The following is a 13889-nucleotide window of genomic DNA, read 5'->3' as shown; positions in this document are numbered from 1 at the left end:
TAGAAGAGAAAGCATGGACGGAGCAGAATCTGTTTACACCATAGGTCTCAAACTCTCGGCCCGCGGGCCAATTGCGGCCCTCGTGACGATATTTTGTGGCCCCCACCTTGATATGAAAGTTTAATGTGAGTTTTATATGAATGGCACTTTACCGTGTTGTGTGTGGAAGGTCCCTTTAATTACTTTTTGGGTCATTTTGTTTCTTTTTTAAGTAATTTAGGGGTTTTTTTCTGACATTTTGCGTCTTTTTTTGGTAATTCTGTGTCTTTTTTAAAATAATTTAGTGTTTTTTTCAGTCATTTTGTGTCTTGTTTTGGTCATTTTGTGTCTTTTTTAAATAATTTTGTGTCTTTTTTAAATCATTTTGTGTCTTTTTTTCGTCATTTTGTGTCTTTTTTGGTCATTTTGTATCTTTTTTAACAATTTTGTGTCTTTTTTTGGTAATTTTGTTTCTTTTTTAAGTAATTTCGGGGTTTTTTTCTGACATTTTGAGTCTTTTTTTGGTAATTCTGTGTCTTTTTTAAAATAATTTAGTGTTTTTTTTCAGTCATTTTGTGTCTTTTTTTGGTCATTTTTTGTCTTTTTTTGGTTATTTTGTGTCTTTTTTGGGTCATTTTGTGTCTTTTTTGGGTCATTTTGTGTCTTTTTTAAATAATTTTGTGTCTTTTTTTGGTCATTTTGTGTCTTTTTTTGGTCATTTTGTGTCTTTTTTAAGTAATTTCATTTTTTCTGTCATTTTGTGTCTTTTTTTGGTAATTCTGTGTCTTCTTTTCATTTTGTGTCTTCTCGTCATTTTGTGTCTTTTTAAAAGTAATTTAGTGTTTTTTCAGTCATTTTGTGTCTTTTTTGGTAATTTTGTATCTTTCTTTGGTAATTTTGTGTCTTTTTTAAAGTAATTTAGGTTTTTTTCTGTCATGTTGTGTCTTTTTTTAGTCATTTTGTGTCTTTTTGGTCATTTTGATACTGTCTCCAGCGGCCCCCATGTAATTTGAGTTTGAGACCCCTGGTTTAAAATGTAATATAAGGAAAAAAGCATGACAAACAAACAAAGAGATACTGACCTACAAATTCTGGAGTTCCAAAAATGTTTTTAAAATCATTGCCAAAATCGATCTTGTGTGCGAGGCCGAAGTCGATGAGCTTGATGCGCGGGTGAGGCACGGAGCGGCTCAGCAGCATGATGTTCTCCGGCTGGACAGGAAGAAAAAAGAGAGAGAGAAAGATGGTTAATAAACAGAAAGAGGGAGGACAGGTACAGGTACAGCTGAAAAAAATTAGAATATCGTGACAAAGTTCAGCATTTTTTGTCAGTTATTTCAGAAAGTGAAACTTATATTATATAGATTCATTACACGTAGAGTGAAATATTTCAAGCCTGTTTTTCTTGTAATTTTGATGATTCTGGCTTAGAGATAATGAAAACACAAAACTCAGTCTCAGAAAAAATTGATCAGAAGAATGAGTGTAAATGGATTTATCGTCCTTTGTTACCAAGAAAATACATAAAATGACCAAAAGAGACAAAAAATACCAAGGAAATGCATGAAATTACCAAAAAAAAGACACAAAATGACAGAAATGACACAAAAATCACCAAAAAAAGACAGAAAATGACCAAAAAGAGACATAAAATACCAAGGAAATACATAAAATGACCAAACAGACACAAAAATGACCAAAAAAAGACACAAAATTACCAAAAAGAGACACAAAATTACCAAAAAGAAACATAAAATACCAAGAAAATACATAAAATTACAAAAAAGACACAAAAATTACCACAAAATGACCAAAAAGACAAAAATTACCAAAAAAAGACACACATTTACCAAAAAGAGAAACATAATACCAAAGAAATACATAAAATGACCAAAAAAGGGCGTAAAATAACCAAAAAAAGACACAAAATGACCAAAAAGACACAAAAATAACCAAAAAAAAGACACAAAATGACCAACAAGACACAAGAATGACCAAAAAGACACGAAAATCACCCAAAAAAAAGACTACTTGATTGACAAAAAATATTGAATTTTTTCCACAATATTCTAATTTTAAAAATAAAAGCTGTTATTAGCATCCAGCCAACTGTGCATCGTGTTTGTTTTTTTAACACCAAGGCTCACAGAGAAATCAAAGAGAGAAAAAACTGTCCCCTAAATGATACACAGACTAACTCTAAAAGGAGCGAGAGACAGACAGAAACCAGGAAGAGGCTGGCAGGAAGGAGGCTCATCAGCCATGGAAATCCATGCAAAGCACCAGTAAAAACCTCTCGAGGAAGTGGCAGAGAGGGAAGGACGGCAGAGATGTGCTTTGAGCAAAGCCAAACAACAGAAGCCGACATTCCTCAGGACACAAGGCCTCTTTTTAAACGGAGCCATCTTCCCTCCAGACTTCATCCTTTCTGCAGGATTTAGTCTGGAAGGAACAGAACAGATTGGATGTGGGCAGCAACAGGAGGCACTGAGAGATACAATCTGACTCCAGATCAGCTAGATGGGCTTTCTGTAAACATTTAGATGCTTGAATTTATGATGGAATCAAGGGGAATTATATTAATCTGTTTTAGTTCTTCATATGGATAATATGAACATCCAGTAGAGCAGGGGTGTCAAACTAAAAAAATACCCGGGGGGCCGCTGGAGGCAGTATCAAAATGACAAAAAAAAAGACAAAAAAAAAAAAAAAAAAAAAAGACACAAAATGACAGAAAAAAAAACTAAATTACTTAAAGACACAAAATGACCAAAAAAAGACACAGAATGACCAAAAAGGACACAAAATTATTAAAAAAAGACAAAAAAATTACAAAAAGGACACAAAATGACTGAAAAAACACTAAATTACTTTAAAAAGACACAAAATTACAAAAGACGACACAAAATGACCAAAAAATACACAGCATTACCAAAAAATACACACAATTAGTAAAAGACACAAAATGACCAAAAAAGACAGAAAAAACTAAAGTACTTAAAAAATAAACAAAATGACCAAAAAAGACACAAAATTATTTTTAAAAAGACACAAAATGACCCAAAAATATACACAAAATTACTAAGAAAAGACACAAATTATTTTAAAAAGACACAAAATTACCAAAAAATTACACAAAATTACTAAAAGTTTGAGACCTATGCGGTAGAGGAATGTGACTCAAGTACTGCACTTCAGTACACATTTGTACTGTAAAAATATTTTGAGTTGATACCCTTGTATATTTTTTATATTTTTATATTTTATATTTATTCCGCTTAAATAAAAAAGCCTTGAACCTTGAACTTGAGTATTTTATTTTCATGCCACTTTAATTTTAATTGCATTTAATTGCAATTCATAACTGCATTAAATATCACATGAGAAAAATGATAATTTTGATTTCAATTATTTAATATTTGACAGCTTTAGCTACTTGAGAAATTACGATTTTTTTGCTCATAAAACATATTAAGAGTTGATAAATGAAGCTTTGCTATAAATTAAACTACAGCTGGAATGCTTAGTTTATAATATACAATAGACAGAAAATAAATAGGTTACTATTTTGATATTTGTTTAGGTAATTTTTCAGCCTGCTGCCCCCGCGACCCGGCCCCGGATAAGTGGAGGAGAATGGATGGATGGATAGATCGATATAAAAAAATTGTAAAAATGTGCTGCTTTTACTTTTAATTATTTGAACAATTTAAATCAATGGTTACACTGAAAAAAGTGATTTTGACCCTTAGTAAATGTTACATATATTATTTAAGCATTGGTGGTCTACACATCTTGTGGTTCTCTGTCATGTATGATAGCTAAAAAATATTTAATTAGAATCAACTTAATAAAAAAGGTACAATTTAAACATTTTAATTGATTGAGAGCACAATATATTTAAAAAAACATACACAATTTATTTATATAAGTTCATTTAAAGTGGGTTTAATTGGATTTAAATTTGAGTAAAATGAACTCAAAAATAATTGAGAAAGAATTACATAATATAATTTTTTTTTAATTTACTTAAAATGTATAAGTCCAGTCAACATAATACAAATATCTAATTTTTTGTGCAACCACTTGTCATAATAAAATGATGTTCATTCAACAAAACATTTTTTTGAGTGTATGATGGCACGTCTACAACTGTGATTCCCAAAAAGTTGGGACGCTGTATAAATAAAAATGTCTGTCTGAGCAGAGAGATTATTATTTTCTTCAGACCTGGAGGTCAACTGTGCTGAACTGTGCTGGATGATTTGTTCTGTGAGTGGAGGAGTCGGTCTGGACTGTTTATTCTGAAGACGCCATCCGTGCAGCCGTAAGTGGACAACCGATCAATGATATTGATTGAGCTTTAAGTAGCACAACAAAACACCAATCATGGAGGTATTATTCCAGAAGCTCTCCGCCTGTATTCTGTGTCTGTGCTGTGAGAACACTACGACCTTTACTCTTTCACCCTCAGGAGCTTTAAACTACACACACTCCATAATAAAAAGGAGAGAATCCAAAAATAAACCAAGAGTGACTCGTCATAGTAAAAGTAGATACAACATAGAAACTGATCCAAAAAACAACAACATCCGTGTTGCCGACGGACGCCTAAAAAATAGTATTCTGCAGACTCAAGACAAAATGTTTGGTATAGATCCTTGCAAAAACTTGCATGAAAAAAAATTAGGTATATATATTGAATTATATTGCAATTAAAATATCAGTCAAAAGAATCACAATGACATACTTTTTTCCAAATTGTGCACCCTTATTATCATTGTTTGTTCATTTAAAGCAGCCTCCCCTTTAGGGGAGCCCCGCCCCATTGTGTGATAGGCCTACACCTGGTCAGTAACACAATTCACTCTGGATTTCCACTCGTGACGATATTTTGTGGCCCCCACCTTGATATGAAAGTTTAATGTGAGTTTTATATGAATGGCACTTTACCGTGTTGTGTGTGGAAGGTCCCTTTAATTACTTTTTTGGGTGATTTTGTGTCTTTTTTCAGTAATGTTGTGTCTCTTTTAAAATAATTTTGTGTGTTTTTTGGTAATTCTGTGTCTTTTTTTTGTAATTTTGTTACTTCTTTAAGTAATTTAGTTTTTTTCTGTCATTTTGTGTCTTTTTTTATAATTTTGTGTCTTTTTATAATAATTGTGGGTTTTTTTGGTCATTTTGTGTCTTATTTGTCATTTTGTGTCTTTTTTAAGTAATTTTGTGGGTTCTTTTTGGTAATTCTGTGTAGTTTTGGGTCATTTTGTCTTTTTTTGTAATTTTGTGTCATTTTTTAAAGTAATTTAAGTGTTTTTTCAGTCATTTTGTGTTTTTTTTGTAATTTTTTGCCTTATTAATATACACTTTGTATATTAACACTACTAGAGTATTACACCTCATTGTAAATCCCACTTTCACACACAGCCTCATTTGGCCAGAATTGAAAAATCTACTTAATCTCCCTATTCACTCTATGAATACATACTTCCTGCTGGTACTGCTCTAGTTTATAAAATGCTGTAACTCCACTTCTCCAGCTGACATTTTGTGAAATGGATGTGAACTTCTCCAGGGGGCTGAACAACAGGAAGCACTTCACTGTGACCTCTGATAGCAGGAGAACACTGTTGGTTTTTTGTCTTTTCAAAGGAAAATCTAACTGTGTTGTCCAAAAGTAACAAAAGTGTCCTTGAACAAGTCGCTTTCATCATCTTTTGTGTCCAAAGTGTTTTCATGACATCTCACAATCAGCAGCAGAGTGGATTTTCTGTTCTCTAAAAATTACACAATTCTATTTTTGTCATTATTTTGAGGGCGTTAGCAGGACTAATCACTTCAACGGTCTCATTTGCATTTGTTGAACCGTCTGAAACAAAAGATGTCTGAAGGACAAACGCAGGAGTTTAGTGTCTTTTTTATTCATTTTACATCCTTTTTCAGTAATTTTGTGTCTTTTTAAAATTTATTCACATCCTTTTTAAGTAATTTTGTTTCTTTTTTAAATTCGATTTACGTCCTTTTCCAGTAATTTTATGTCTTTTTTTATTCATTTTACATCCTTTTCCAGTAATTATGTGTCTTTTTTTATTCATTTACATCCTTTTTTAGTAATTTTGTGTCTTTTTTTATTCATTTTACATCCTTTTTCAATAATTTTGTATCTTTTATTGTTCATTTTACATCCTTTTTCAGTAATTTTGTGTCTTATTTATTCATTTTACATCTTTTTTCAGTAATTTTGGGTCTTTTTCAATTAATTTTACATCCTTTTTCAGTTTTTTTGTGTCTTTTGTTACAAACACAGTGCCAGTGTATTTTACAGTGGGGAAATGTATTTTTTTTAATGTAAAAAATACAGTTTTGGCTGATATACAATAACTTCATTATTACTGAAACTGAATTAACTCATTTATCATTTTACGGCCTTTTACTGTCATCGTTTGGCAGATTTTCACCGTAAAATCTACAGACATTTTTTACAGTGTAGTTCTGTATTACATAGTAGAGAGTTGGGACATGTTTGAGGTTTACAGTAGGTGTTGGTGCACAATGCACGCTGATGACAAAAGAACTTGTTGTTGTTGTTGTTGTTGTTGTCCTGCCTGAATACTGAGTGACATAAGACAGGATGATGTTGTCTATCTTTAGTTGCTGCGGTACCTTGAGGTCAAAGTGAGCGATCTGCTTGGAGTGCAGGTAGAAGACTCCCTCCAGGATCTGCTTCAGGAACTGAGTGGCCTCCTCTTCGCTCAGAGACTCCTTCTCTGCCAGGAAGTCAAAGAGCTCGCCGCCGGCCACGCTGGACGGAGAGAGAGAGAGAGAGAGAGAGAGAGAGAGAGAGAGAGAGAGAGAGAGAGAGAGAGAGAGAGAGAGAGAGAGAGGGGGAATTAAAACGTGAGATCTCTCAGATCAGAGCCAGCTACAAATCCCTGCTTATCAGAGCTGAGCTGATGTAATCTAATCATCCTGGAGCATTAGAGCACGACCAATTTACACATCCAGAGGAGAGTTTAACCAGCGCTGTTCTCAGGGAAATACTTTAACCCTCTGGAGTCACATCCAGACGTAAAAACAAAAAGCAGACCAAAAAAAGACACAAAAAGACAAAAAAAAATAAAAAAAAATACACAAAATGACAAAAAAATTACAAAAAAGACACAAATGACCAAAAAAGACCCAAAATAACAAAAAAAGCCACAACAATAGACACAAAATGACCCAAAAAAGACACAAAATGCCCAAAAAAAGACACAAAAAGACACAAAAAGACACAAATGACCAAAAAAGACACAAAATAACAAAAAAAACAAACACAAAATAACTAAAAAAGACAAAACAACAGACACAAAACTAGAAAATTTCGTCTGGGGAAATTCTGAAAGGGCCACGGGGGCTACTGCCGGTGTGTGTACACTATGATGAGATTCTTCAGAGATTTCAAACAATTAATACTAGTAATGTTATGATACTATATTATATACAAGGAGCACACCTACAACAAGCATTCCTTTTCAAGTATTTATTTATACAGCAACCTATGACCTTTAACCTCAAAATGTGTGTGTGTGAAACATGTGTATCTGGAGGAGTGTGCATGCATTTGTTTGTGTGTGTGTCACTAAAATCACACAAGTTACGTGTGTGTGTGTGTGTGTGTGTGTGTGTGTGTGTGTGTGTGTGTGTATGTGTGTGTGCGTGTATCTGTAACTGTAATCACATCAAAGGATCAAAGGCGTTTGGTCGAACAATCAGAGCAGAGCAATCAACGGAAATTAACAGCTGTGGAATCTTCTCGCACAGTGACAGCAGCCAGAGGTGGACAGACTGGAATTTCTGGCCTCGAACAGAAAGTATTTTTGGCAAAACCATAATACCTATCATTGATCCAACTTCACTTTGAGCGTCCAAAGTTCTTCCTGAACGTCTACATATATTTTTTGTGAAGAAAAATTAAGAAATAGCTTTGTTAGAGTGATCTGAAAAACTGTTAAATATGCTTTCCTACAGAAATCTTCCTGCGTTTTTAATATGGGAGCCAATGAGGCTGTTGGTGGTGTTGGTGGATCATCTGTGTGTCCTACGCCCAAACTATAACTCTGACAGCTTTTTCCTAGCTATTTTCCTACGTTTCTATGTATAAATTATTTCTATAGAGTGGAATTTGCGGCCTGGAGCGCAGTTTTCAAATTTATTTTTTGACAGTTTTTTCTCTCCCTCTACACTCTGGCGATGATGTCACACACTGTGACACGAACATTCCGTGCAATACACACCCATTATAATCTCAGAATTTCTCCAAAAATGATCATGGTCATTGAACAGGGATTGATAAAAAACTATATGACCTATCGAAACGTGGATTAATACACCGATACACAAGACTTGTGTCTACTGTTTAAAGTTTAAATGGAGTCTCTAGGTGAAATTATGCCGGAGAAGTAGACGTTTAAAAATCTCCAATTATTGTTCTTTTTCGCTCATTTTTTTCCGGCCGTCCCATTCACTTCAATGCAAAATTTTGGGCAGTTTTTCGCACTTTTTCATACGAAATTGCGTCCGTTAGAGGAAGAAGAAAAAATCCACAGTATAACAATACAGCTATTGCTGTATGGGACCAGTGTTTGGTGCAAAATTACGTACATTTTTTAGTTATAAAGTCACCTTACTGTCAGTATCAGCGCTTTGTGACCACGACCAACACTGGATCCTACATTTTATCTATTAAAACGTATAAACACACATCATGATTCAGCACTTAAAAAGGTGGAAGAGGAAAAGAGAGAGCAGAGGATTTATCACGGTCACAGCATGGTGAGAAGAGTGAAAGCCTGCAGCGAGATGAAGTGTGACGGAGAGAGAAGAGAGCAGATAACTGTAATTACAGACATGCTTATCCCGTCATTGAGCGCTCACTCAGCCACACAAACACGTGTTTGTCCTGCAAGATATGTGAGGAATGGAAGTCACTGGAAAATAAAAAAGTACTTTCATTTTAGAACCAAATTCTCCAGGTTTCTTATTGGTAATTTATTTTAGGTCATTTTGTGTCTTTAATAGTCATTTTTACATGAATTTTTGGTCATTTTGTGTCTTTTATAGTCATTTTTACATCTATTTTTAGTAATTTTGTGTCTTTTTTAGTCATTTTTACATGAATTTTTGGTCATTTTGTGTCTTTTATAGTCATTTTTACATCTATTTTTGGTCATTTTGTGTCTTTTATAGTCATTTTTACATCTATTTTTGGTCATTTGTGTCTTTTTTAGTCATTTTTACATCTATTTATGGTCATTTTGTGGTTTTTTTAAAGTCATTTTTACATCTATTTTTGGTCATTTGTGTCTTTTTTAGTCATTTTTACATCTATTTATGGTCATTTTGTGTCTTTTTAAGTCATTTTTACATGTATTTTGATCATTTTGTGTCTTTTTAAGTCATTTTACATCTATTTTTTTAGTAATTTTGAGTCTTTTTTAGTCATTTTTACATCTATTTTTGGTCATTTTGTGTCTTCTTTAGTCATTTTTACAAGAATTTTTGGTCATTTTGTGTCTTTTATAGTCATTTTTACATCTATTTTTAGTCATTTTGCGTCTTTTTTAGTAATTTTTACGTGAATTTTTGGTCATTTTGTGTCTTTTATAGTCATTTTTACATGAATTTTTGGTCATCTTGTGTCTTTTACATCTATTTTTGGTCATTTTGTGTCTTTTATAGTCATTTTTACATGAATTTTTGGTCATCTTGTGTCTTTTACATCTATTTTTGGTCATTTTGTGTCTTTTATAGTCATTTTTACATCTATTTTTAGTCATTTTGTGTCTTTTTTAGTCATTTTTACATCTATTTTTGGTCATTTTGTGTCTTTTTTAGTCATTTTTACATGAATTTTTGGTCATTTTGTGTCTTTTATATTCATTATTACATCTATTTTTGGTCATTTTGTGTCTTTTATAGTCATTATTACATCTATTTTTGGTCATTTTGTGTCTTTTTAAGTAATTTTTACAACTATTTTGATCATTTTGTGTCTTTCATTTTTGTAGCAAATTCTCCAAGTTTCAATTCATATTTACAACAACCATTATTATTACTATTTTACTGCCTTGTATCATATAAAATGCAACTTTTTAATATATCTTTTATGTACAAAGACTGATTAACAGTCTTATTTGATGCTGTTTGGGGCAAACAAACTCAGTTACGGCACTGTACTGTTAAACATCAGTACATTATGTTCATTTTTATTATTCATTATTGTGTTGATTGCCAGAATTGGTTGATGATGATATATGATAATGGAAAATATTGTTGAATAAAGTTATTTGCTTAAGGACGCATTTCTGAGTACCTTTGATGTCCATGCAAAATAAAACTATAATTTGAGTAAACTGAGTAGAATAAGAGATTGAGAACCAGAAACACAACAGGTATCCCTTCTCATCTAACCCCATGTATGAGAAAATGTCCAGATATCAGCTCTTAAATTAAACTGAAATATGGATAAAATGATCTGTTGTAATAAAAGAACACACAGCCAGCATGATATAACATGGGAAATGAATGCGGGTCATTTTTGACATGACATTAGAAGGTGTTTACATGTTGTGATTCAAAGGGTTAAATCAGTTTCGTTATGTGTTTTTAAAAATCCCATATCAGTCAGGCTCCAGCAGGAATATAAATCTACACACACACTAACACACACACTGCTCCACCCTTCAGGGAGGAAACACCAGAACAGCTGCACAGCTGCACAGCTCCTCCTCCTCCTCCTCCTCCTCCTCCTCCTCCTCCTCCTCCTCCTCCTACTCCATATCTTGGATGTTTATTTCATCATCTGCTTCAGTGGTTAACCCTTCTAATGCACAACATGGGTCTAAAATGACCCTCAATCATTCCCCATGTTATTTAATTTAATATTGTTATGTAATATAATATTGTTATTTAATGCTGCTGTGTGTTTCTGTGCTCTATATTTTGATATCAACTCATTTTATGATTGAATATTCCAAGTATTCTTTAAATATCTTGTTTTTGATAACAACTGATCATTATTTCCATTTTGCCTCTCATACTTTATGAAGAAAAAGAGTTTGTGTTACTACATAGCTAACTACTTAGCCAAGAAGTTAGCTAAATAGTTAGCTTAGCAAGCTACTTAGCCAAGAAGGTAGCTAAATAGTTAGCTTAGCAAGCTACTTAGCTAAATACTTAGCCAAGAAGTACAATAGGTAGTTAGCTTAGCAAGCTACTTAGCCAAGAAGTTAGCTAAGAAGTTAGCTTAGCAAGCTACTTAGCCAAGAAGGTAGCTAAGTAGTTAGCTTAGCAAGCTACTTAGCTAAATACTTAGCCAAGAAGTAAGATAGATAGTTAGCTTAGCAAGCTATTCAGCCAAGAAAGTAGCTAAGTAGTTAGCTTAGCAACCTTCTTAGCTAAATATTTAGTCAAGAAGTTAGCTAAGTAGTTAGCTTTGCAAGCTACTTAGCTAAATACTAAGCCAAAAAGGAAGATAGGTAGTTAGCTTAGCAAGCTACTCAGCCAAGAAAGTAGCTAAGAAGTTAGCTTAGCAAGCTACTTAGCTAAATACTTAGCCAAGAAGTTAGCTTAGCAAGCTACTTAGCTAAATACTCAGCCAAGAAGTTAGCTAAGTAGTTAGCTTAACAAGCTACTTAGCTAAAATATGGATATGGGTCATGTTTGGCCCATGTTGTGCATTAGAAGAGCAGTGACACAAAAAGGGATTTTATTAAAAAATGAATAATGGGAAACATAAAATTAGGATGTATGATGATCAAAAACAAACTAATTGAGGAAAACCTGGAATACTGAATGATGAAAATAATTTATTGCAAAGATATAGAAGATAAAAACTCTGTCGGGTCACTTTAGACCATGTTGTGCATCAAAGGGTTAACAGGGTGTAAATGCCAGGTCAATGTTTAACGTCAGAGGACCGTCGCTGTCTGGTTTTATTTATTTACCCAGGGTGCAGCAGGAGGATGTGGAGGACAGATGGGACACAACAGGACAACAAATATTTGTAACTTGTTGTTTTACCTGCCCACGGCTGGAAAAACTAGCATGACGTCAACCTACTCACTTTGAATACTAATTATAATGTTTGTAGAACATTAAACTGTCGTCATCTAAAATAATTACCATCTTCTCCAGGAGATGACCTTTATAAAGTTAACCACTGAACTAGGGCCGGGCGATATATATCCATATAAAAGTTATATCGATAGATTTTTAAATGTGTTATGGAATTAGACCATATCACATATATCTATATAGTTAAAATAACATTTCTTTCTTTATATATAAATGCTGCCTTTTACGAGGATTTGCCATATTTAGTTCTTTTGTAATGTTCGTTATTCTTTTCTCATATACACTTGCAAGAAAAAAGTATGTGAACCCTTTGAAATTTTTCTTTTTTTTTTGTCATTTTGCATCTATTTTTGGTCATTTTTTGTGTTTTTTTTGTCATTTTTACATCTACTGTTGGTCATTTTTCGTCATTTTGCATCTATTTCAGGTCATTTTGTGTCTTTTTTAGTCATTTTGCATCTATTTTTGGTCATTTTGTGTCTTTTTTAGTAATTTTTACATGTATTTTTGGTCTTTTTGAGTCTTTTTTTTAGTCATTTTGCATCTATTTTTGGTCATTTTGTGTCTTTTTTAGTCATATTTACATCTATTTTAGTCATTTTGTGTCTGTTTTTAGTCATTTTGCATATTGAGTACTTTTGCAATCTTTGTTATTCTTTTCTCGTATACAGTTGCAAGAAAAAAGTATGTGAACCCTTTGAAATTACTAGTTTTCTGCATTAATTTGTCATAAAACGTGATCTTATTTGCATCTGAGTCGCAAGTATAGACAAACACAACGTGCTTCACCTAATAACTTTGTAAGTTGTAGTAGTAGTTAGACCCTGTCACAACTCTCACTCAAGTCCATTACAAGATTGTTGTCTCGGGAAAAAAAAAAGCAAGTTAATGAATGTCTCAACATTGTCTTCTTTTGTGTGAACTGTCAGCAGCCTGAGAGCATTAATGCTACAAGCTCAGCATTAACACTGAGTCACCGCCTGCTGCTGCTTTCACTGAGATAAGATCAATCCATAAACAAAAACATCAACATAAACTAGAGCTGCACGATTAATGGAATTAATCGTAATTTTGTGTCTGTTTTGAGTCATTTTGCATCCATTTTTGGTCATTTTGAGTCTGTTTCAGTCATTTTGCATCTATTTTTGGTCATTTTGTGTCTTTTTGAGTCATTTTACATCTATTTTTGGTCATTTTGTGTCTTTTTTTAGTCGTTTTGCATCTGTTTTTGGTCAATTTGGGTCTTTTATAGTCATTTTTACATCTATTTTTGGTCATTTTGTGTCTTTTATAGCCATTCTGAATCTATTTTTGGTCATTATCTGTCTTTTTTTAGTCATTTTGCATCTATTTTTGGTCATTATCTGTCTTTTTTTAGTCATTTTGCATCTATTTTTGGTCATTTTGTGTCTTTTTTTTGTCATTTTGCATCTATTTTTGTTCATTTTGTGTCTTTTTTAGTCATTTTGCATCTATTTTTGGTTAATTTGTGTCTTTTTGAGTCATTTTGCATCTATTTTGGGTCATTTTGTGTCTTTTTATAGTCATTTGCATCTATTTTTTGGTAATTTTGTGTCTTTTTTTTGTCATTTTTTTACATCTATTTTGGGTCATTTTGTGTCTTTTATAGTAATTTTGCATCTACTTTTGGTCATTTTGTGCCTTTTATAGTCATTTTGCATCTATTTTTGGCCTTATGCACCTTTGTATCAATGTCAGAACTACTGTGTGATGTTTTGGCATTTAATAAGTCAAGCTACACTTCCAGATTCATATTTCATTTTCTCCCCGTATAC

General features: G+C 32.8%; 1 protein-coding gene across 1 annotated transcript in view; it reads right to left on the bottom strand.

Moving 5' to 3' along the window:
- LOC131974545 (death-associated protein kinase 1-like) overlaps nt 1-13889 on the bottom strand; it is a 169952-nt gene that overhangs the window by 86723 nt on the left and 69340 nt on the right. The window contains 2 exon segments of the mRNA XM_059336900.1: nt 1062-1191; nt 6640-6778. Coding sequence (XP_059192883.1) covers nt 1062-1191; nt 6640-6778 — 269 coding nt within the window.

Source organism: Centropristis striata, chromosome 7, assembly GCF_030273125.1.
Source record: "Centropristis striata isolate RG_2023a ecotype Rhode Island chromosome 7, C.striata_1.0, whole genome shotgun sequence".
NCBI lineage: Eukaryota > Metazoa > Chordata > Actinopteri > Perciformes > Serranidae > Centropristis > Centropristis striata.
Note: the sequence above shows the minus strand (reverse complement) of the source record. Positions and strands in the feature narration are given on the sequence as shown.